This window comes from Rhopalosiphum maidis, chromosome 4 (genome assembly GCF_003676215.2).
Source record: "Rhopalosiphum maidis isolate BTI-1 chromosome 4, ASM367621v3, whole genome shotgun sequence".
In the NCBI taxonomy this organism is placed as follows: Eukaryota; Metazoa; Arthropoda; class Insecta; order Hemiptera; family Aphididae; genus Rhopalosiphum; species Rhopalosiphum maidis.
The window spans coordinates 5,092,886-5,119,447 of record NC_040880.1 but is presented as its reverse complement, the minus strand read 5'-3'; the positions used below and the strand labels follow the sequence as shown (position 1 = coordinate 5,119,447).

The following is a 26,562-nucleotide window of genomic DNA, read 5'->3' as shown; positions in this document are numbered from 1 at the left end:
CACCGTTCGTAAAGTTCGTAAAACAATAAAAAATTGATGTTTCAATTTTAGTCTTGCTTTTAAAAATACTAAATTACTGTTTTTAATATAAGGTTGCAGTTAGAAAATACCGTATGATTAATAATTAATATGTCGTCATTGGTTATTATGGAATTACATTTATTTTTTAATTTGTATGTGTTTGTTTATCGAAAATAAACGCGTCTTTGTATGGTGTCTTCCACTTTACCGACTACTAACTATATTACTACAACAATAATATTATGCACCCTTAATTTTTTATTTAATTATTGAAATATTTATTATTAAATATTGTGCCTACTAATAACACAGTCAAAACGTATAGTATTAATAATATAATACAATAACAAATATTTTATTTTTATTTTTTTATCACTCCGTAATCAAATTCTAAATAAAAGGAAAATTTGTGGCTTGTACCTACCTTTAAGTTATAATCGATAATTTTTATCATCAATAGTTCTTATATACTTATAATATTTACAAAATTATCTGACTATTTGATTTTTGAATTTGCATTGCTAGAATAATTTTAATTATTAGTTACTTACATAGTTAACGAGTCAAACAAATTTATGATTTAATATTAATTGTTACTTAAGATTTAACCATGTTAAAATGAAAACAAACCGTGAATCATATTTTTAATAGTGAAATATTTATTTATCATCAGTTCATCACTGAAAAATCAAATAAAAAATAACCATTACCATTGCAATAACACTATATAAATTTAATTATATATAGGTAATGTCATTTTATTATAATCATAATTAATTTTAAGTGTATATAAAATATACTACATATATATATATAATTTATTTACATCCTCTCTTTATAGTTGATTTATTTTTAGTAATATATTACAAAATTAATCAAGAGAGTTTAATATTTGATAATATGATATTATCATAAGATTTATATAGACGTTTAGTAAAAAATCATAATAGTCATCGATAATTTTTACCTGAAATGTATTTTTATGATGCATGAGATAGTTAAATCGTATAGAAGATATATAAATATTCAAATATATCTAATATAATTACTTACTATCTATCAGTCGAACATCAGTATACTGATTTATGACTTTTGATAAATTTGAAATTACAATTTATAATATATTATTATCAGCTATCACTTATATAGTTATATACCTATTTTAATAATATACCATTCACTCTAAATAATTACTCTATTTGCTATAATGCCTTATGACTTATGGCAATGATGTACCTATAAAAAGGCCACATAGAATCGTAAATCATGAATCGTGATAATATTAAAATTGTCTGTTGACTGTAATAGTTATATAATTCAGATTGATTAAATATTTTTAATATATTGGATTTTTTAGAAGATATTGGATTCCAACGATGTATGACCATGTACTTTTGTGGAAAATGTTTTCAATCACACATAATATGGTATATCTTAAACCGGAAATATAGCATTGTAGCCTGTAGGTACGTACGGTTAAGTATTCGTTATGTTGTTGTAGCCTGTTAATTGTTAAATTAGACCAAACGAAATTCGACAGAGTGCATTCAAACCCAAAACGACATGATCGTGCGACCGCGCGTTAAGACGTCTTGTGCCAGTGGTACCTACGCAGAGACAATTATCGCACAGTCTCGCAGACAGAGCACGGACGTGGTTTGAGCAGGTGGCTAGAAAACAATAATTATAAACAGATGCCACTACTATTACTATTGTGTCGGAATAATTAAAAAAGTTTTTACTTTTCGTGATAAAATATTACATTATTATGTACACTGCGGATAACGGCAAGAGATAGAGAGAGAAAGTAACCGTGTGCATGTCTGCGGTTAAACCATCGGATCATTGTTTCCATTGCTATTACAGGAGCTACCGCTACACGACCCAACACCTATGACGTTGCTACCGCGATTTAAACGAAATCGCTCGCGCGATGTACACAATAATAATAATAATAATATGTTTTTACTTATTATTATCATAGACGATTCGAGCGTTGAGAAGATCAGCCTGTACGACGTACACGGGCCCGATACGGTCCCTGCGCACCCCGTTACGGAAGGGTGCGCATGCGCGCCGGCCGTAACCCTAGTTAGGATCGTCGCGCCGTGGCGCTGGCGGCGGCGGCGGCGACGGCGGCGGCAGCGGCACTCGGCATTTACCGCATGCGACACACACTATCCGCGTCGGTCTGAAAAAGGGGAGTGGTGGGCGGCGGCGGAGGGCACAGAGTAATGACGATGATAATAATAATAATAATAATAATAATAATATACCGAGCTCAACGCTCAACGCCGAACACACTAGTCAGTACACTACACCAGTACACTACTGTTCACCAGTAGTGACAGCCGCCGGTCGTCAGTCGTTTGGTGTTTCACGTATTTTTCCCTCTTAAGATAATCGTTTTTCGAATTGTAGCTCCCCCGCATGGCCGTTGAACGAAACCCCTGAAAACAATCGAAATCATTACAATACAAATTATATCGAACACGTGAAAAACAAGTTCTAACGGAAATAAAATTAGTTTGTTCGTGATCGATAATTTTTTTGTTTTGTTCTCGACCCGTTTTGCGTGCGACAAATCGCCGGGTGAATCCCCCCCTCGTGTTTATATATTATAGATGACAGACTGAGTCTCGAAATGTATCCACACCGCGTCCGAACGTGACGTGATACACCTCTACAGTTGTCGTATTTTGGGAATTATTTATATAAACACTAAAAGCATACACACACCCCCATCCGATTGTCTGTTTTCCTAAGCCCCCGTGATAAGCTCGTACTTGTGCTTTGTATCGAAATATCCAATATTCGCGTACCCCATACGGAGAAGCGATGGCGGACGACGTTAAGTATAGGACCGATGACGCGTCCAACAACAACGTGACCGGCAAAAGAACGCAATTGTTTCCGAAAAAGGCCGAAGTCGACTTGACGTTCAAAAATCTCACCTATACCGTAAATACGTTCAGCAAGTTCAAAAAAGGTTAGTGTCGACTCCGTGCTACTTACCTATATGTGTATAATATTTTATTGATGGAACTAGGCAGTACTTTACTAATAATAGGTACCTATATCGGTAAACGGATAAAAAAAAACCATTGGCTCATCGTAATACTAAGTGTCTAAGTTTGTACAATTTACATATTATATAGGTACACCTATACAGTGTACACTGTGTACACAGTATAGGTACACCTATACAGTGTACACTGTGTACACAAGGGTGTACACACTTATAAAGTCTTGCAAAATCAAAATTGTTGCACCTACCTATAGAATTATATCATAACTATTATTTATTGAACCATTTTTATTTCAGCATTAAATTAATCAATTATTAAACAATTATATTGACAGCTGTACCAAAAATAAATTTTAGTAGTATTAGGCGATAAATTTATCTCACGCAAATGAGCATAATATTATGTTGATGTGTTTATTATTATTACCATGGTTTTTATATTCGTGAGTGGATATTGTGATAAGACGATATACCTTGTTATATAATCGAAAACTATATTTAAAAATGATTATTAAGAGGAAAGTATTATTATTTTGAACGAAACTTTCGATAAATGTTGGTTATAATGTGTTTTTAAAAATAATGTATATTATTAGTATTAGTATCATTACAGGTATTAATTATTTATACAGTTTGTAATAATATGTCTTGTGTATTTTATATTTGTATAGTACATATGCAATTTTTTATTTTTGAGAACTGTTATAGCATTGAATATTAAATACAATTTTTCTAAGAATATCAAACAAAAAGTATAAATTACTATAAACGTAAAACTACTTATTGAAACAGGATTTAAAATGTTAATTGTCTTAAAATTAATAATAAATTAATAATTATTGATTAAATTAGGTATATAATTATACTTATATTAGGTGAATACTGAAATGTACTAAGTCATAAATACAGTAGTAATAATACATAATATTTGTTTAAAATAAATTCATACTTTTGGTAAAATATAAAATAAAATTATAAATAAACATATATTTAAATATGTAGATATTGGAATACTAGATTATAATTTATAGGAAGAAATGATTATCAAAATAAAAAAATATAATTGTCAAGGTAAAATATGGGGGTCAAGCTTATAAGAATAATATAAATAGTAAAATGTAGTTAAAAAAAATGAAACTGATAAAAAAATAATTTTTTTTTACGAGTTATTATGTATTAAATAAATTATATTAACAAAGCTCGACAGAAAATAAGTACGTGGTGGTCACTCACCTCGCTTCACCCATATTGATGCTAGATAATTGTTAATTTTATTTATTATAGATACTTATTATACATTTTGTATCAATAATAGATATACTATATAATTATATTATTGTATTCAAAAAACGATTATGAATGAAGCTTGTTGGTTTATAACGTTCATAAATTATAGGATGGTTATAACATTTTAAGTTTCTGTAGTTAAAAAAAATAAATAAATTATAATGAATAAAGATATTCAAAGTATGTGGAATATATAGTAACGCATAACAATATGATATGCGTAATACTCTTATATTGTATTCAAATGTCAAGTTCATAGGTGCTACTAAATAATATGATCCAAGTCAGGTATTCTATAGGTCCAGTCTGATCGATATAATTATAAATACCTATGATTTAGAAAAAAAGAAAAATCTATTAAATTCTATTGTACGTATAGAACACATTTTACTTTTTAATAAAAATAGGTGCTATATTATCGCATACATTATATCCTATTCTTATACAATAATAATAATTATTTTAAACTTTTTTTTACTTTAATATAAAAGGCTTCAACAACACTGATTCTTAGCCTTCATTGACTTGCTAGCTAAAAATATATATTAATACATTTTACAATATACTAATACAGAATAACAACATTCACTGCCTTGAGTTCAAATTTATTGTGTAGAAAAATGTATAGATTGCTCTTGGCTTCCTGGGTTCTCTTAAGAACCTGATATGACTAAGGGTTCTTGAAGTTTTTGCTTCGATATTTTTCGAACAGTTGAAACTTTTTTTGTTGACTGTTTGCCATTCAAATCGAGCACTGTTCGTTATAATTTTCGAATGCATTTTGAAATGAATTATTATTACAGTTCCATTACAAATATTATATCCGCACAACTCTAATATTATGACTTTTTTTAAATTATACATTTAACAATTTAGTACTTGATACTTTAGTATTGATTTTATATCAAAAACCTATGATAATAACAAGTCAATAAAATTATAAACTAAGTTACAGCTTACAAAGTATATTTACGTAATGTTATTTTCCAATGTTATTTATAGGTTACAAAAAAAAAATATATTATTTTAATCTAATTGTACACTAAAATAATAAATATAATATAATATTATATAATATGTTTAATTCTCAATAGTAATCAATGTATCATAAAATTATAGGAAGTATACTAGTCGCTTAATAAATATTAATATAATATAAATGTCTACATTTAATACGATGTTCTCTGCCATTACAGTATTTCATCAATGCCAAGGTTAAATGACTATTCTATATTTTGATATTTTTATATTCCTATATTTTATTTGTAGTTGTCTTCTATCCGCCACTCATCACTCAAAATATACACCATGAATAATTTATAATGAATATAACTTACGAACTTGGATTTAAACCCTGCTTGTAATTTTCTTTTACACGTTAAACAAATTCTACTTGAATTATTTGATTCAATCATCACATTAAGTATATACAGTTTTATATTTCATTCTTGAATATTTAAATTGATTTTGGATTTACTTATTGAATCTATATCAAAATGCTTGATATTATATGAGTTATTTAAAATTAATATTTATTACATAAATATTATATAGGTACTAAAATGTATAAAATATAGTAAAATTATTTTTTCAATGGAACAAGAAGCATGCATCCTGTCCTGCTGATAAAATCAAAATTCGTTGAAACATTGTATACGTCAATTTTTCTAGTAGTCAACGGAGCATTACGACAATATTTTTACTATGATACATTTCAACTGGATAGATAAACTAGGATTTCCATTCTAAATAAATTATTATTTATTATTAATGATTGCATCCATCATATGTATGTATTATGCAATACGAATAATTTAAAAAAAAATAACATAGAGGCAATTTGGTACCATTGATATTTAATTCAATTATTTTAATTTTAAACTAAATTAGACTCAAATACACAATTTAGTACTGAAAAAAATTTAAATTTAAATTTATTTGTTATTAGCATCAAAATTACTTATTTTATAGTCCAAATATTTTTAGTTACTCTTTAATGATATTTTATTTCATTTATACCTCTAATCATATAAAATATAAATAAATGTACATATTTGTACTACGTCAACGAAAAAAAAATATTATATAAAAAAAAAAATTAAGTTTCTAAATACTTTGGAAAAAAGAACATTTAAAATGTTTACATTTTTTAGCTTAATAAAAAAAAATATTAAAAAATGCTAGTACAAACAATTGCTGAAATATATTGGTAAAAATACGAAAATCTATTGTTGAAAACTGTTGAGTGCAAATATTCTTGGTGTTTCTTATTATTTTTTTAACTTTTCCTAATTGTTAAGAAAGTACTAGGGTTTTTTTATTTTTGACACCCCTTCAAAAAAAAAAAAAAATCAGCTGTACTTACTTTCTTTCAAAAAAAAAGATAGATGAAAATCTAAACATTTTTACTGTTCCAAAAGGCACGGAAAAACACAAAAATATAGACTCACATACACCCAAATCATTGTAAAATCAATATATACATTATTCCGCTCAGAATTTAATATTGAATGATAAATCATTATAACATGAGTGATATGACTATATTATCAATAAGATTACAGATTACAGGAGTGTACTGATAAATCAAGAATAAACTTGAATACTTGATGGTGGGTGACGGGTCATGGATGTATAGGTTGTCGTCTTTCGGTATTAATTTTACGATTAACTTTACGATTACGAAGACGTGACGACTTGCGTCGATCGCACTCTATCTATTTAAATATGTTTGTGCAATGTTATACGATGATATAATAATTATGAATCATTCTATATAATTTTTTTTTGTAAATTTTAAGATTTGTTATTAGTTACACTTGAATAGATAAGATTTTAGCTAATATTATGCAGTACAACGTACATATTATATTTGTTGTACTATAATAAAATTTGGTTGAGAATAACTTTTACCTGTCACTTTACTCCTTTTATCTAAGTTTGAAAAACTTTTAATAAACTATAATTAAATATCTGATCAAATAATGATATAAACAAATATTTATAAATATATTATTTATAAAGTATATATTTCTCTGTACATAGAAATATATATGTTAACTATAGATTCACCAATCCGTTTTAAAAATTTTTTTGAAAATACACAAAAATAATATTATTTCTAATTTTTTTTAAATCATACCATAAATCCTTGTATACAAAATTTGAAAAACACTGTATAATATATTTACTTACATGTCATTTTGTGTGTTTATTAATTATTATAATTTATCATTTCAATTCAAAATAGTTTATCACACTCAAATAATATTAATATTTTATAATTGTAATACTTAATTGTTTCGTTGAACTCTAGTGAACCTGATCGATAAAAGACATATATATCTTATGAGTAATGGTATAAACCATTAATATGCCCAAGTTCTAAAGTCTAAAGGCTTTAATGACTAACAAGACTTATAAGTCTCTGCAATGAATTGCAGTAATTTGTATATTATTATTATTTTTTTAAATTGTTTTATCATACAACATAAAATATACAAATGTAATAATATATGTTAATAAATCCTGTTATCCGATTTGTTTGAGATGAAAATTAAACAATATTGAATTAAATTTTAAATGTATGAAACATTATTCATTATATTAATTAATTTCTCAATAATATGATGTATATTATGTGGGACGTAGGTGCATGATATTGTAATAATTACACCCCGCCATACATATAATCAATTACTCAATAATTCTAATGTAATGTCTGAGTCTTAACCACAATATGAGCGGGTCAGGTTAAATTATTTTAAAGAATTATGATTTTAAAATAGTTATTCAGCTGTTCTATAGATTTTTATTGGTAAACAATTTATTTAAAGAGCTTAAATCTGTATACGTTTAGCAGATATAAATACACGTGTTTATCTATTATAATTTAGTCGATTTAATTTACACTGTATACGAATATACGATTGATAAGAACTATTTGTTTTAACAAATATTTTTTAAATTTATTTTATATTTGTTATGCTAATTGCATAACTAGGTTTGAGTTATTAAAATATTTTTAATTTTTTACTAATTGCCAAATTGTATTCGAATATGACAAATGGCTGTATAATATATTAGGTATGTTAATAATAAATGACGATGTATAGATATTGTGCTATTAATTGTTCGTAGTTTTTCTGAATGTAAATATTTTCAAAATTATTATTAGTATTTTACTTAATTCTTTTTAATGTATGGTCATCAAGATTCAAGGTTAGGACTTATTGGTATAGGTTTTTTTCAAATCAAAATATCCAGATTTCATAATGAGATTATAATTTATATTTAAAATGGCAAACAAGTGCTCTAGGTAATTGTCTTTGGAGGAGGACGTAACGTTTATACACACTGAAATCGAATGACGGTGTGAATTATTTCAATTTTTTATCACGTCAAAATTCAAGATCAAAACTAACATGATGAGTTAACGATTAGGTATAAAGTCAAGTTGGATTTTGTTAGGAAATGTTTAGTACCTTCTTAAAACTAAAATTAATCGTACTTAACATTGTCTTAACATACTCATATTTTAATGTCTAATTTTTAGAACGTCAATCGAAAGATGTGTTGTTTCTTTGTCCTTTTCAAACAGTTCAAACACTTCAAACACATTACCTGCGTATTATATAACATAAATTGGTCAATTATAATAATGAGTATTATTTTTGAATTTTGATCGCTGGTTTATCTATTTATATTCTCCATGTTCTCCTTGTTACTTTGTACCTCACCCATACAGTCTCTAAACTATATTAAGCACTGTATTAAAGATGTACAAGATCTTTGATTTTTTTTTTGATTTATTTAATATTTAAACTTTTAAAGTAATAAGCCACTATAAAAATTTCTCTTAAGAATCAATATTAAAGTCATTTTTTCTATTTTTTCTATTTTTTATAAATTAATTTTTTTTAAACATATGTAATATATTATTATTGTTACATTATATATTATATAAAAAAATTAAAATTAAAATTGTTTTGATTTAGGTAAAAAGTGAAGGAGTATCTAATCTAATCTGTGTCATAAAAAGTGTCTCTTAGGTTAATAATATTATCGAAATTACACAAGTATATATTGTAATGGTCGTACAGCGCAAATGCGCATTGTTATAATTGTTACATATATTGAAAGTGATAATTATAGTTAAAAATTAATATTTATATATATAATATATATATATTGGTAATAATTGTTTTTAAAATTGCTATTGTGTTAGTCCAATCGGAAATGGTTTTTTGGATGGATAAGGCGTTTTTATTTTGTGGCTGTTGCGTGATTTAGCTTTGTTATGAAAATAGTAGTTGATATTTTTTTATATAAACTATTTTTAATAGTCGATAATTATGAGCAATTGTGATTGTTGACAAATGTACTAAAACAAAAATTAGGGTAGTCGTAATATGAATCATATATGATATCGTACCAGTATTTGTGGTTGCCCACACTTCAGAATCGTATATTATAATATAATATTCATTTAGCTACAACGGATACACATGACACGTGACAGTTTTCGATAAATAGTGAAAAAAAAAATTTAAATAAAATATAATATAATGTGCATACACCTACCACCATAAACACCAATAGCTTACGTCTGAGTTCTAATAGGATGTGGTATACTCTCCTTCCTGTTTTAGCGATTAATTGTCCTTGATAATATTGTATAGTTTAGTTGTGATATTAATTTTTATCATCGTATAACTATATTATATTCTTGTGATTAAAAATAATAACTCGATGAAGCACCGCCTACGCCGGCGCCGATGACACGTACGATAATTTGATATTGTCGGCGCGTCTCAACGCAGTTGCCTATGTGACGTCTATACGGAACACGACAATGCATAAAGTATATAATATGAAACACGCCGTACATGATGGTAATAATTTCGGTACCCGAAGTTATCGTCACTTCTGGTTTATGTTTGTAATTTTTTATTTCAATCCCGCCGTGCCTTACGTGCTGCATTGTCGAGGCATCACGATTGTGATCTAAAAAATCGGTTCCCGTTTGTCGTTTCGTAGGAGTGTTGGGCATTTTTCTATTATAAAATATTCCAACCTATTCGAGTGTATATAATATATGATTTTTGGCAAATACGATTAAGTATGTTGCCGAACTTATTAAAACAAAATCGATCTATGAACCAATGGTTATAACACCTTTCAATTAGTGATATTGACCTTGACATTATTATAACCTCTACTATAAATAAATATTGTGTAAAAATTAAGGTATTAGGAATATTGATGACTATAGAAAGCATTTAACAGAAAAAATCTGTAGAAAAAACAACGTATTCAAGTATAAAGAAAACTAAAAAGGGTCAGGCTATTACAAATTGAATGAATTTTGGTAATCGCTCAATACGTTTCACTGTTTATTTATTGTATAAATTATTATATTTTATTTTGTAGAAACATAGAATTTATACATATTTTACTTTATACCGCCTACCTACTTGATTATAGATATAAAATATAACGTTATATTTTTAAATATTTAAAAATAATTGAATTAATGGAGAACGAAAAGATAACAATAAGAAATACTAAGATTTCAACAATGGTATTGATTCGTATTTTAAACTAAGATGTTCGTGGGTTCGGAGAATAAATTATGCCTTTTTCTGGTGCTTTTTACTGCTGAGGTATTATACATATTCATTATAATAATTCACTTGCTTACTAAATTATGATTAATGTTGTATTAGAATATTAAATACGCGTTCAGTAGATATATATTGATGTATTATGTGCAATAATGTATAAATGCTGAAAAATATTGAACAGCATGTAATAATGTTTGCAAATAGTGTATGTCATCCGATTTTAAAATAGATATGCATTTAAAACTAATTAAATGTTATAACCGCAAGTAATTAGTCAAGTTTCTACACAAATCGTAAATTATTATAAGTTATTAGTGAATTATTCAATTATTGTGGCAAACTGGAGTCTTGGTGACCTTGAACCGGTTTCTTTCTGTAATGTCAATGGCCGACTAACAATAATAATCGAAAGTGTATACAGGTAAAATTGTCTTATATAATAATAAATAAATCATGGATATCGACTTTTTATTAAATTTGAAAAAATGTTAAATTTTGTTAAAATTGTTTGGTAGATAATTAAATTTATTTACAATAAACCCAATAAAAACAAGGCGATATATTAGCTTCTTCTATCACTTATTATTGGCTATATTGTAGATTCATAAATAGTAAATAATGTGATATTAAGCCAATTAATATTAGTATTTCTGGCGCTTTATGCCAAAAAAAGTTCTAAAATTATCTCGAGCAACGTTCGAAAGACATATTTAAATGTTTCTAACTACTGAACTAGATATAACTTGTATTATACATTATTATATATTTATATCGTGTACTTACCTATCTTATCATTAATATTACAGTTATACGTATTCAATTTTATTGTTTTATTTCAATTATTTAATATCTTAATTGCATTTTTAATTCGAGTAATTATATTTTTATTGTAATTTTGGAAATAAATAATAACAATGATTGTGGTCTATTATATATATTACATTGTTGTTCTTTTTTTATGATACATGTTTCAAAATTATAATAATAAAAATAAAAACGATTATATTTTATGAGTAAGTAATCAGATTACGGGAAAACATAATTATTTCGAAATCTATAAAATATTTCTATTACAATACTTAGCAGTTAGCAGTAATATCATTGGATTTTTACAATTAAACTAATTAAAACATTTAAATACTCTAATATCAAACTAAACAGATTTAAAGAATAAACTTATATCTAATATTTATAAAATATTATAATTGATAAAAATAATGACCTTTTCTAATACTCAAATAATTCCCCCTTTTTTTGTGTTATTAATTCGATATTTTAATTCAGTTCAATAACCTCTTATCGTTGTTCCTGTTTCTATCATTGGTACGTAAATACACGAAATAAATGTATAAGGATTAATTAAATCCTATAAACTTAATCGCCCATTTATCAAAATGATAACATTTTACGAAATTAATAGTAAAGGTTAGAACCAGAAGAAAATGTAATATATTTCCCAACTATTGACTTTGTGTTATAGAGAATAAGTTCTATAAATACTATCATGATATTATAAGTATATTATAATATGTAGTGCATTGCGGAATAAATGCAACGAAATACATTTTTTAAATTTTTATGAATAACAGCATTATAGGAATTTTACTATGGAAATTCTAAGTAAAATATAATTATATAATCTATTTTTCTAAATATTCTATATTTATTACTACAATATTATATAGTTAATAAAATTTTATAAAATGTATTTAGTGTCTAGGTAATACAACTTATTTACTTTTAAATTTTGAGAGTAGCTCCGAGTTATAGTGATGCTATTAATTATACAATGTTTTTTTATAATTCGGGAAACTTGATGTATTTTTTATATAGAAGGCTTCAATGTCTTTATTATATTCATATAATGAACTTATGGTACATAATTATTAGTTGGAAATTAATTTTAACGTGTATAATATCAGTGATATTATCAATGATAATATATTTTAATGTAATATTACTTTCAAATCGAAATGATAATTTAATCTTTTTATAGTCAACAAAAAACAGTTTAAAGTTAGTGAAGTTTTATACAATTACTAAAATGACCAATTAAATAAAAAGTGGTTGCGAGTAATAAATATCCATACATATTAAATTATTGTAAATAAATTGATATTTCTATTTATTGTATATTTGTATATTAATCTATTGCTAATTTATTTCTTATATTGGATATTCAAAAGGCTTTTTATTTTTTTATTTAAATTATAGTGTATCTTTAATTCCTAACTCCGCAAGACTCACTACTATTTTGAAAATTAAACTTACAATGTTTTATTTATAAAAGATTAAATAAACGCATGGATTAAACGATAATATTATAGATGTCTGATATAATAGACAATTATTCAGATTATTTTTAAAATCATTATGTTGTGATAACTGATTATATAATGCTACTAGTTCTTCAATATTTACTCGTATTAACCTATATTACATAATACGATATATAGTAATGGTTTAAAAGTGTATTGTTTAAAACTATAATATTGTTTTCAAGTATGAATTTTTAAATATGCGAAAAAAAAATATAATTTTTAAATAATATGCCGTACCTATTATTTAATTTATTAAAATGAATTCAATAAGTATAGTGCTTCTTGATCTTGACTAGTTTTTTATAATTCTATACTAATGTTTGTGAATTTTTTTTCATTAAACGTATTATATATTATAGGTACAATATATCTAATTCTTAATGTATAATAAAGTATTTGCAAACATGTTATCGTATAGGTACCAACTGGAAATATATTATATTTTCACATACTTTCACAACTGTTTTGGAAAATAAATTGGCGATATTATTGTTGTTTTTAATTTTCAATACATTTTTCATTTTTGCTTATTATGGATCAAACTTATCAAATTACTGAAATCCTTAAAAATTATATACTTATCGTGTATGTTCAAAATACATTTAAACATAATACGTACTGTAAAAAATATTGTATGCCAGCTGTACCTATACTAATTTAGTAATAAAAATAATAACTATGTGATGGTAGTCGATAAAATGTTTCGTTGGAGTTAAAATAAAAAACAAACAATAATATCATTAAATATAATCAACGATAATGTTATAAACTCACATCCTGCTACTGTGTCATATTTGATGACATGCCATGGCAATTATAGAATTAAAAACCTAAGTCTATAGTTAAAGATTTTATTTCTTTCGTGCTATAATCCAAGACCAAGTTGATGGTTTCCGGTGAAGAATACACTGTAAAAACTGTAAACAATTAACTATAAACAATTATCACCCTATGGGAGTTTTACTATTCAACTAGGATTTAATTGTAATTTATATCATTGTAATAGTTATTTATAAATATCAATTGGCAGTAGCAGAATAGTTTCAGGATAAGCTAACTGCCGTTGCGCATCGTCGGCCTTCGATCCAAACAATATTGTAATATTATACGTACAAGGAGGCGAACGCAGAGCATACCATTATGCGGGCAACTGGGCAAGTTGAGTGTCACGGCCATCGAATGACCCAAATTATTTTCATGTTCGATCTGTGATAATTGATTGGATTATTTCTGTTTTATATTACTTATTATAATATCTTAATTCATAATATAATAAAAATATGATGTAATATTACTAATATTGTTGTTGATTGAACAAAACAAAACAATAAATTGTTTATAACGTGCAGTATCGACGAAGAGCATCGTTCAAGAGTAAAATATATACCTATATAATAATTATACGGAAATACTTCGAAAATATAAAATACTATAATTTATTTTATTTTATTATTTGTTCGATCACTTTTAATATACAATCATGTATTTTACATCAATGATTAATAATGATAAAACTATATCACAAAAAAAATATTTCATTAACTACTTTGTGCAAAAAAAAAATCGGTTAATTATATACCTATCAAAATACTAAAATAAATAAAGAAATACCCAGATATGCGTATGTCACCCGTGGTTGTAGCCTTGGAATGTGCATATAAATAAAGGTGAACTTGCGAGTAGAATAAAATGTTTAGTAAAATCGTATCTATCTGACGCGGAGTGATACAATCATATTATAAATACCAAATGATATAACGAGCGATTTCCGCCTTGAAATTCGTTTCCGCCCCAAGAAACTGTCAATCCAACTTGTCGCTTCGTTCTTCGGTGACATTGCTGTTCCATAAATCTAAAACGACTTCTCACAAAAGAAACCCAGACATATCGATTATTTTTTTTATTTTTAATTAAACTTTTAGGTCCATGTCTAGGAGACTATGGCTGACATCAGAAAGATTATACGTTTTGCTGGTACCTGGTCAAGCTCAGCATTTTTTTAATAGCACACACAAAATAAATATAATATAATTACTATGTAAGTTGTCAAATTTTATACTTAGTATGTTCCACGAGTCTCTTGTAGGTATCAAACATTTTCGTGTCAAACGAATGTTTTCGAATTTCAATTTTTTTTCCACCCTAGGTAGGTGCTGCTCATACTATTGATAAAATATTTATACAATTATTTTGAAAAAAAAATGAAATAAAAATTGATTAAATTAGAATGGTTAAGCTTTATTTATAATTAAAAATAATAATGTTCCTAAAATTAAAACAAGTCACAATGGTTTTTAATAAAACTCGACTACAGTTATGTGAATTATATAATTATTTTTTTTTAACAATTGTAGACATATTTGCAGTTATATTTTTTAAAGTATTATAAACATAATATGCACTTATTTATTTGTTATTAACTTTATGTAAGATAGTCGAAAGTATATTTAAAGTATATGCGTGTTACTTGACGTATATAACGCGTCATATTTATATGATGGTTTATTATAATTATAAGTATACATTTCTGAAATTATTATCTGATATATTTCAATCTTAATTTTTGATTTCTCTAAAACGATATAGTATATTGCGTTTATATAATCGCTGACGCTGTCGAGTGAAGTGTATTCCATAAAAGTTTGACTACATTGCACGCGTGTTACGTATATAATTATGTATTATCACTAATCTATTGTACAAGTGATCTATGATTTAAATAATAATAAACCTAAGTTTGTACCACAATAGGTATAATTAAAAAGTGTCATGGTTTGTAAATACTTGTTTTTCGTTTCTAGTGAAAAAAGAGATTTTGCACGGAATTAACGGCAGTTTCCGGTCTGGACAACTAACGGCGATCATGGGACCGTCGGGTTGCGGCAAGAGCACATTACTCAACGTTCTCGCCGGATATTCGTGAGTGCATTAAAGCAATAATGTTTTAATAAGCGTCGTGTATCATGGTGTGTAATTCAGTATTATGAATAGATTAAAATTTACTATTAATAAATGCTAGCTTACGGGCTATTGTTTTATTGGAGTAAAAAACCTAAGTAGGAAATGTAATTGTTGTTGAACAAGACATCAAGTATTTTGGTTGTAGGTTTGCGTTGTATCTATACGACCTTAAGGCGACAAAAATATATGTTTTAATACCTGGATATATAAGTCATTTAGACGATATGGTTGGATGAAAATGTACTGAAATTATCACCAATATTTAGAAGTATTTTATACTTGCAATAAGATTTAAAATTATTGTATTTCTAATAAATAATTCAAAATTTATAACGACATCATTAAATAAAAATACGATTTCACGCCCCTGCGTTCACTTAAACAATTTATCCATTTAAAATCTAAGCTAACACTTCTTTTAAAACTAAATCTTTACAAACTTCTTTTTAAATCTGCCTAGACAAATATCATACAAATTGTAACTCTACTAGAACAATTCAACTTAAATAAATTTAAAATAATCCCATCCCATACTTCCTAAAAGATTTTTTGGCCTATCAAAAAAACAATATTTTATGTTCCAAATTAAACCTTTACGTAGATTTATAAATTAAAATCTTAATTAATACAATTGCAAATATAGCTATAAAACTTACACTTGTTATCATAAGTCTTTAAATTATCTTATTAAAAATTGATCTCAATAAATTCTTGCCTGTTCCTCTAAAAGTTGAAAAGAAACTAATGTCATAACCTACACTTTCATGTCATTATTATTTTTATTTAAAACCAAGGAGTTGGAGGAGTGTTATCAATAGCGATGCGGCTTCTCCAAATCAAGTTTTATTTAATATAGAATTGTTTTCAGTAAATATCACTTATACTTATTATATCAAATTTGTATAGATTGTGTAAATCAAATAAAGGGAAATAACAATGTCACACTGACTTTTATTTTTTAATTACACTCATGACAATAATTGTCAGTTGATTATATTGTTATTGTAAAAAAAAAAAATACAAATACAATAATTAAATAGTTTTTCAATCACATACGGTTATATATGGCAGCGTAGCACTTGTACAAACAATTTTGTATACAGTGTATTTAAATTAAATTAATCATGTGTTTAGTTAGTTTTCAATGTAAATATAAACCAAGATAGTTTATTACATATCTTTGTATAATATTGGACATTGTGAGAAAAAAAAATTCGTTATTTTATAACAGTATACTCATCAAAATATGATTTGTATTTTGATGGGTTAATATGATTTCGAATTGAACTCCCAATAAACAATAGCTATTATATTATTATTCTTTATTTAAGATTCGATAACCATGCAAGTAAACACTTAGGTACGTGAATAATAAGCCACGTGTAGTAATATTTTATGTATACAAATTACAAATCAACACATTAGTTAGTTACCTCATAATAAATGATAAAATTATACTTGTGTAGCTTAGATTGTTATTTTGCTTGTTCAAGACAAATATTTATACAATTAACAAGTAATTTAAAAAATGTTTAAATACGTCTAATTGTTAAACATTTTAATTTTAAATATTTATAGAATTATCCTCGTATATATTTTAGTAATAGGCACATACAAAGATTTTGACCGCTGAAACACATAAAACACGAAGGCCATGGCATAAATTCATATAGATTAAGGGTATTTAAATTTTTTTGAAAAATCGAATGCTAACCTAAAAACTATATTACTAAATAATGTTGACGTAAATTTCTTATAATACATACCATATTCTTAAATGGAAAAATTTAAAAAGTTTTATTTTTATACTTTGTCTTAAAGTAGTATTGCATTACTATAGGTGTTTTTAATTTGTTTGTTCTAATAAGAAATTTTACTACCGTGGAAATCATATTTAATTTATATATATAATATTTAAATAATCTAATGCATCTTTATTTAATCGTTACATAAATATGCATACTTTGCATACATGATAATATCAATAATTGGAGCCCGAGTATAGTTTCCGCGTGTGACGGCGTGGTCAATTAAAATCACACTGAGACAACGCTCCGTGAATTTTTTAAACAGTTTGGACAACATCTGCACTCAAATTGCCAGTTATAAAGAGGAATAACTTAATATTTCCGCAGTATTTTATTGATAAATTATACACAATGATACATAATAATAATAAAAAATGTATTGTTATACCTACAATGCAAATTAAATATTAACTATAATTTATAATTGTGAATTAAACTAAAATGAGTAACTTCATGAGACTCGCTCAAAAAATACATGTCTTCCAAAAAAACTTGCATATTTAATGAGTATTATTAATTTAAAACTTGTATTATATTGGCACAATTTTTCATTTTATTATTGAAAAATAAATAAATCGGATACTATTTTGGAGTCAATAGTAAGTTTTAATATTTGATCTCACCCATCTAATTTCGAAAATAACAACATTTTATTATATTAAAGATATTCAATAACAATTTTTTGATTTCTGTTATAAAAATTATTACTGTGTTTGCATTATTCATATGTGCGTTTTGTATATTATGTATTATTGCTTGTTGCACAAGAGATAATACTTGAGATACCTAAATTAACAAAAGTAAACGTGTTTAATTGATCTTAGTTTTGACCCCCCCCCCATCTAAAAAAAAATGAAACCGATTGAATCTCTATCAAAGCAAGTTTTATAAGTAGTACCTTTATATCTTATAAAAATATAAAATTTATATCTGCACTATTGTAGGTGTGAATATTTTATCCATTGCCAAACTTCAAAAGACACTGAAACTTCCTTCTAGTTGCGATTTTGTAAATAATTTATTATTGATATAAGACCACAAGCACTTGATTTTTCATGATCATGATTTCGAATCGTCACCGATACGTTATAATATAGAGCCTGACTGACGTGATTTAAATGTAAATTGCAGGATAAGTGGAAGTTCGGGCCAAGTGTATTTGAACGAAACGTTGCGAGAGGAAAAACAAATGGCGAACATCAGCTGTTACATACAGCAGGACGATTACGTGCGCGACCTGTTGACTGTCAGGGAATCGATGACGGTAGCTGCCCATCTCAAGTTATCGACAACCGTGTCGGCTATATCAAAGGCCAGCCAAGTGGAGGACTTGCTTGACGCGATGGGTTTGTCCGTTCACGGAGACACCATCACCAAACGGCTATCCGGAGGCCAAAAAAAGAGACTGTCCATTGCTTTAGAACTCATAACCAACCCGTCAATATTGTTCCTAGACGAGCCCACCACGTAAGTACCACACATGCATTGCAATACATATAATGATTAATATTTTATTATTATTATTATTTCAGTTAATATTTCATTTTCCTTAAAATAAATTGGGTATTTGATTTTTTTTAAGTAAATTTAATTGTCAATAGAAATAAATAAATTAATATAGAGACAGAAAAGAACCTTAGTAATGTATACTATTTATTGTATGTACTCGGAGTTAATATTTTTTTAATATTAATATTTAAATTACATTATTATTATTATTATTGATTTAAACGAACCGTTATTACAAAGTTAATTAATGAAAGTTTTTAAGTATTTTTGTTACACCTTGTTTATCCATAATTAAAAAAGATAGGTAAATAGATACCGCTCTGCTGTATGCCTGTATACATTAGGTGTCGAGTGTGTCACTATAATAGGTGAACATCTTTTGAACTTAAATTACTTATAAAAAATTAATTTTGCTTTTTGGTAAGCAGATTTTTTTTATATATATAGGTTGAAAAACTAATAAATAATTGTATATTATACTTTTTAATCTCAGGTATAAAAACAAACATTTTTTTTAATTTCGAACTAAAAAAATAATTTACTAATTTTTGCGGTTTTTATGAATTTTGTCAAAATTCTTATTTAAAACGCTAATAAAAAAATATCTTGACTATAGATTTTTGATATTTTTCAATAGAAAAGTTAACAACTTGAAAGTTTAAGTATTGTATTAAATAAATAAATACTAAAAAATTAAAAATTTCTCATACACATAAACAGTTTAAAAACAATCCAAATATTTTGAAAACTTCACGTATCTACGGTTATTTTTTTTCGAGTTTCATCAAAAATAAAATAAAATTTATCGAAATTGGATTTACGTAAAAATTCCCGATTTTCCTTAATTTTTTGTTTGTTTTTAAAATTATAAAAATAAGTACTAGGAATTTTTAAGTTCAATCTTTCTAAAGCACAAGCTAGATTCAATTCAATATTCAAAACCACTTCCATTTTTGAAAATTGAAACATTTTGTCCACAACTTATTATATTGTATTCATCTACAATAATAATAATAATAATAACACGTTGTAAAAAACAATTACAAATACTATGTGGAAATACAGTGTAAACTTTGTGTGTACCTATTCTTAATCATGAAATACGTATAGTTATAACTTATAACCACGTAAGTTATAAGTATTGAATTATTTGTGTAGCTACGATTTGGTTACCGGTTGTTCGTTCATTTACTTAGTAGATATCTATAGATATGATATATAAGTAAAATAATCATACTATAGGTATTTTTTTTTTTAATTCGTCAGACACAAAAATGATTTTGATTTATTTTTTAAGTCACAAGTATCACTTAAAAAATAAGGCTATATTGTATATATCTAATATGTATACAATTGGTCGACAGTGGTTTCTTTAATAACACTTTTCACGAGTCAGTTACGACGTGACTTTTTTGAAGGTCAACTTTCTTAACGTCTCATTTGTATACCTGTAACTTATAACTGATATAGGTGTTGTCTTCAGTGTTTGACGAATGATTACGGTAAAAAACACAAAAGAGGTATAAAACCGAATGAACTCTCGTATAAAAAGAATGAAACTTCTAGTAGGTATACGTACAGATTTTTATAAAACGATCGTTTAAAACCCATTACGTAATCTCACGTATATATTTTTTGTTGATTTGTTATTATTATTTATTACGGTACAAAAGCATTGGACCAGTTTTGCTGTTCAACACGGAACAATCCTTTCATCGTATGTTATTATCATTATTTTCATTGTAATTACTGTGATTCATTCACTATGACGTCATCCAGAACATCAACGGATGATTTCTAGCATAAAACAAATTCTTTGTGTGTTTTTATCTTGTGACATCGGGACTTTTCACTTAGCTAAGTTTCAACAATACTGATATTTTTCCGTCTGTGATACCAAAACCTTAGTGAAATCTAATATACTAATATATTCGATTTATGATTGGTCTAAAGTGGAATATATATTAAAGTTATGATCACACACATTTTAGAATTTAGAATCCGATTTAAAACAAAATCGTTCTATTTGTTTTCGTAGTATAAATCATAACTATACAACTTATTCTTTAGTACGAGTGTGTTGACACGTTATTTGTATGTTATCCCATGTTAAAACGTTAAGCAAATACAATTAATATGCTCAAATGTAAACCAACATAATTTTATACTGTCTCATAAAAGTATAGATGGTTCTAATGCGTCGAATCAAAATGTTATACATGTTTAAGTATACTAAGTAGGTATGGTATAATTTAGTAAAAATATTAATGATAGCGTTTATTTAATTTAATTTATATTATGATACAACATGAATTAAATCAAAAAATACTTTTATAGTGGTTTGGACAGCCAATCTTGCAGTCATTTTGTATCATTGATTGCCGACCTAGCCCACAACCAAAGTCGTACCATGGTGTGCACACTGCACCAGCCTAGTGCTTTACTGTTTGAAAAGTTCGACCAAATTTATGCGTTGAGTTCGGGCCAGTGTATCTACCAAGGACCTCCTAACTTGGTTATTTCTTATTTTGCTGAACGGACCATCGTATGTCCACCATATCACAATCCTGCAGACTTCTGTAAGTATACGATGTATAATCCTATAATTATTTATTTATTTTTCAGTGCAGGCATGTATCCAAAGGGGTTCATACGAATCGTATAAAAAATAATGATAACAATTATATTCAAAATTATTTAAATCCTCCCCTCAAAAAAAAAATAAAAATAAAAATAAAACTCTAATTATACGTGCCTGTTTCGTTGTATCAGCTATGACGATAATAAATACACGATTTAAAATCGGCATATATTGAAAAAAAAGTTGAAAATCATATATCCTGTACCCATGTCACAGGTGTACTCATACACCAAGTAATTTCATGGAAACTAAATGCCAATAATAACAATACACATGGCATTTTATGTTAAGTTTCAAAGTTAAAATGTTTTAATTAATTGACCATGAGTTCATGATTTTTCTTTTTTTTCAAAGCACTTTTTGAAAAATTCATGTTTACCAATTTTATTAAAAATAAATAATTCATTTTCTTAAGTAATTTCAAATTAAATTGATGAATTGGACAATTTTTATTAACTTGTTCAGTTGAACTATTTAAAAAATAATATTTTTTGAGAAGTATATTTTTAATGTTAATAAGTTTATCATATTATTTTTTGAATTTACACTTGTTATTTTTATTGATTGAAAACCATGATACCAGTATAAGATACTACAATTTTTATCTTGAATTATTTAGTAATGTATTAGTGTGAATAGTTATCATCCAAACTCCAGATTAAGTGTACATAAATCGTCAAAATTAATGTTATAATGTTTATTTATATTGAATTTGATTTATTATGGGATAAAAACTTATTTTTAAGATTAATTTAGTTATTTGAGTTATTGATTTTTGTATTTTAAATTTATTTATATTGTATATTATTATTATTTTGTTAATTTATATTAGTGATCGAAGTGGCAATAGGCGAATATGGTACTGATGTACTGGACAAACTGGCCGATACAACCAAAATCACATACGTTAACGGACACAATAACTGTCATTTAATTTCCAGTGATCAAGAATTACAACTAGAAAATGGTGCGTTTACTTTATACCTTTTAATGTAGAATTATATATCATGGTGATGATAATTTATAAATAAATGTATTCGTCTTCTAGGCACGTGCTTGAAAAATAATAATATTATTGACAAGAAAAAACCATTTAAAACCAAGATCAAGAACAAATCTCCATTTTATTTACAGGCTTATCATTTGTATTTGCGAAATGTAATCATGTACAAACGTAACAAAGTGAGTAATGAGTAAAATATAACCAATACCAATTTTATATGAATTACATAATAACACACGGTTAGAAAATACATAATATTTATTCAATTGTATTGTATATAAATATAGCATGCAAATATAATGCTGATCGTAGTAATTTAATTTAAAAAAAGTGTTTTCCGGAAGTAAACACTATACAGATAGCATACACGTCTCAAAAGTATATTTGTTGCTTGTTGGACGTTGTTAGAACTTGTTGGTTATAACTTAATAAATTATAGGTCTGTAGTATCAAATTTTTCTTATAACGACTAATAAGTCTTGGGATTTCTAAAAATCGTTTACCGTAACATCGAGTCTATGTCTAACGATTGTGAAGTTAAAGTAAATTAAGTACTCTAACAAATCTACTACAGCGTGTAACATGCATCAAATATACTTGTTAGAAGTGTTTAATGTAAATTTACCTACTACAAGTGTAGTGTCATCAACTTCACTTACGTTAAAAATCCATTTTAGGAGTTATCATAAAAAAAAGTTCATCCACTTTACTTGTCTTGACGTAGATTATTTAAACATTTTCAGACAAACCTTATGCTGCGAGTCATCGCGCATTTCGTCATTGCTCTTATTTTTGGATACCTATACCGTGGTGTGGGCAACGACGCGTCGGTAGTGATCAGCAACATGGTGTTCGTATACGGTACCAATTTGTTTTTGGTTTACACCGGTCAAATGGCTGTTATCGTGTCTTGTGAGTATATAATATTAGTATGGTATTTTAATAATATCTGTTATCTTTGTTATGTGAATATATTGATATTTATAAAAACTGTTGTTACTGTCTATACAGTTCCATTAGAATACAAGGTCTTGAAGCGGGAACACTTTAACAATTGGTTCACACTTTTCCCGTACATGGTATCCATACTGCTGGTTGAAATACCGTTTCAGGTGAGGTCACAAAATACAATAAAAATCGGTGAATTATGATTAATGGATTTTATTAACCTATTGAATTCATAAGTCGTGTTTTGTTAATTACCCTTTTCTCGTATATTATCATATTAAACATATTGTTAAAGATACATAAATAAATCAGTCAATAAAGAAAATAACTATTCATAGTGGTAGTAGATTTCACTTGAACATTGTGTTTTATATTTTCCATGCTAGCCTAAAGTTTGGTTTAGGTTTTTCTTTTTTCATCCCAATAAACGATTGATTCTTATTCTATAAACGTATATTGACATTAAGTGGAACCAAATCTATAATTATTCGTCTATGGTATTATGACCCTTTAAGAAATAAATAGTACATATAAATGTGCACTGTCACTGATCATAATATTAATTATTTTTGTTTTATCGTAGATACTGTGCTGCCTCGTCTATATCGTGCCGTCGTATATAATGACGAACCAACCACTAGAAATGATGCGATTCAGTTACTTCACTATTTTTTTGGTAGTTACTTCCCTGACGTCGCAGAGTACCGGATTCTTGTGTGGCGCTACTATGCCAGTCAAGGTAAATTTTATTATATTACTTCTATTCTCTCTGTTAATAAATACTGGTCATTCACCAGTTTCCAATCGAAATACTATGAACTTTTTATACTGCGTATTGGAATGATTAATGATATTAAGATTATAAAATATTATTTAAATCAATCTATTTGTATTACACCAGGGTTACTTATTTACATAATATAATATTATCTTGGTGTAAATTAATCATTATCAAACGATTTTACCACGATATATTGTTTCATAATATATGTGTTTATTTATTTTTAACACTATTTTACAATTATTATTATACATAAACAATAGATACTATATCAATAACTTGTATATTGATATACGGAATAAACGATTATTTATATCTCAAGATGTGTCTGAAATATAATTTATTTTTCAAATATTTTTAGTATGTTTCTTAGTTTCATATTTTTGATAAATAATATTATAGTTTATCTAAAATTATAATGGAAAACCATTCAATACGATTATTAACCTAACCTTGTCGTGTAAGAAAAACATGTGAAAATAAAATAAATCTTTGTTTTAGGTGTCTGTATTCGTTGGACCAGTGTTTGTGGTGCTCTTGTCTGTGTTCGGTTTCGCAATACGGTTTACGGACATTCCCGCCATCTATGTGTGGCTTCACTATTTCAGTTTTGTACGAGGGTCGTTCCAGAGTCTCGTGTATACGCTGTACGGCTTCGGCAGAGACGTCTTACCGTGCGCCGACGAAATGTACTGTCATTATAAGAATCCAATGAAGTTTCTCACCGAAATGGAATTCGCCCAAGTGAACATTTATCCCGAATTTTTCTACATATGCTTCTTTTTTCTATGCACTTACGTGCTGACGACAACAGTGATATGGTACAGGCTGAACAAACGGTAGATCTGACTCGAAATTTGCAATAGGACTGATGAGTCATAGGCCACAGATAATTGTATATATATAATTTTAAATTGCGTGGCAAAATAATATTTTATTTTGGATGCGTAATAATATGTATAGTGTATTATGATTGCTAATATACTAATGTTTTTTATACGTTAAAATATCTTATAAATTACAGTGTATATAATATTACATAAGATGCTACTATATTGATATAGTTTATTGTTGTAATGTACAATACAAAGATAAATTATTGTGATAACTGATAATACGTGAAGTTTATATTGTTTACCCGTGGTATGTTCGTTTGAACGACGTTGCTCTATATAATATGCTATATAGAAGAACACGCTCATCTCGTAATTAAGTTCCTATAGAAAATTGTTTTTTTTTGTTTTCTTATAAAAATGTTTTATTTAGGAACGTACTTATGGCACTTATTTTTTTTTTCTTATTTGTTTGTCACTAATACGTTAAGTTTTTCAATACCGTTTGATATGCTTTATATATATATATATATATAATAAGATTGTAATGTTTTTTTACTCGCCGTATATTTTTGTAATACACAATATTATTACGTTTTATGTCAAAGCATTTATTAATGTTTCGGCTTGAATCGATATTCCATCCGTCGAGCGAAAAGTAACTACGACGGATAGTTATTATATTATATTATACTATTTTGCTTACCCATTTGCATAACACCAGTGTGGCGTTTATCTAGATTCAGCTGGATTTTAAAATAATCCAGTTTAGAGATTAAACATAACAAAAAATAT

General features: G+C 26.6%; 1 protein-coding gene across 1 annotated transcript; it reads left to right on the top strand.

Moving 5' to 3' along the window:
* The first annotated feature begins 2,332 nt into the window (after positions 1 to 2,332).
* LOC113559359 (ATP-binding cassette sub-family G member 1-like) lies at positions 2,333 to 26,562 on the top strand. The gene is made up of 10 exons (XM_026965086.1): positions 2,333 to 3,010; positions 16,085 to 16,202; positions 19,184 to 19,519; positions 21,899 to 22,140; positions 23,035 to 23,169; positions 23,251 to 23,384; positions 23,949 to 24,117; positions 24,217 to 24,317; positions 24,737 to 24,892; positions 25,436 to 26,562. The coding sequence occupies exons 1-10, from the start codon at positions 2,860 to 2,862 to the stop codon at positions 25,775 to 25,777; spliced, it is 1,884 nt and encodes a 627-aa protein (XP_026820887.1). The 5' UTR covers positions 2,333 to 2,859; the 3' UTR covers positions 25,778 to 26,562.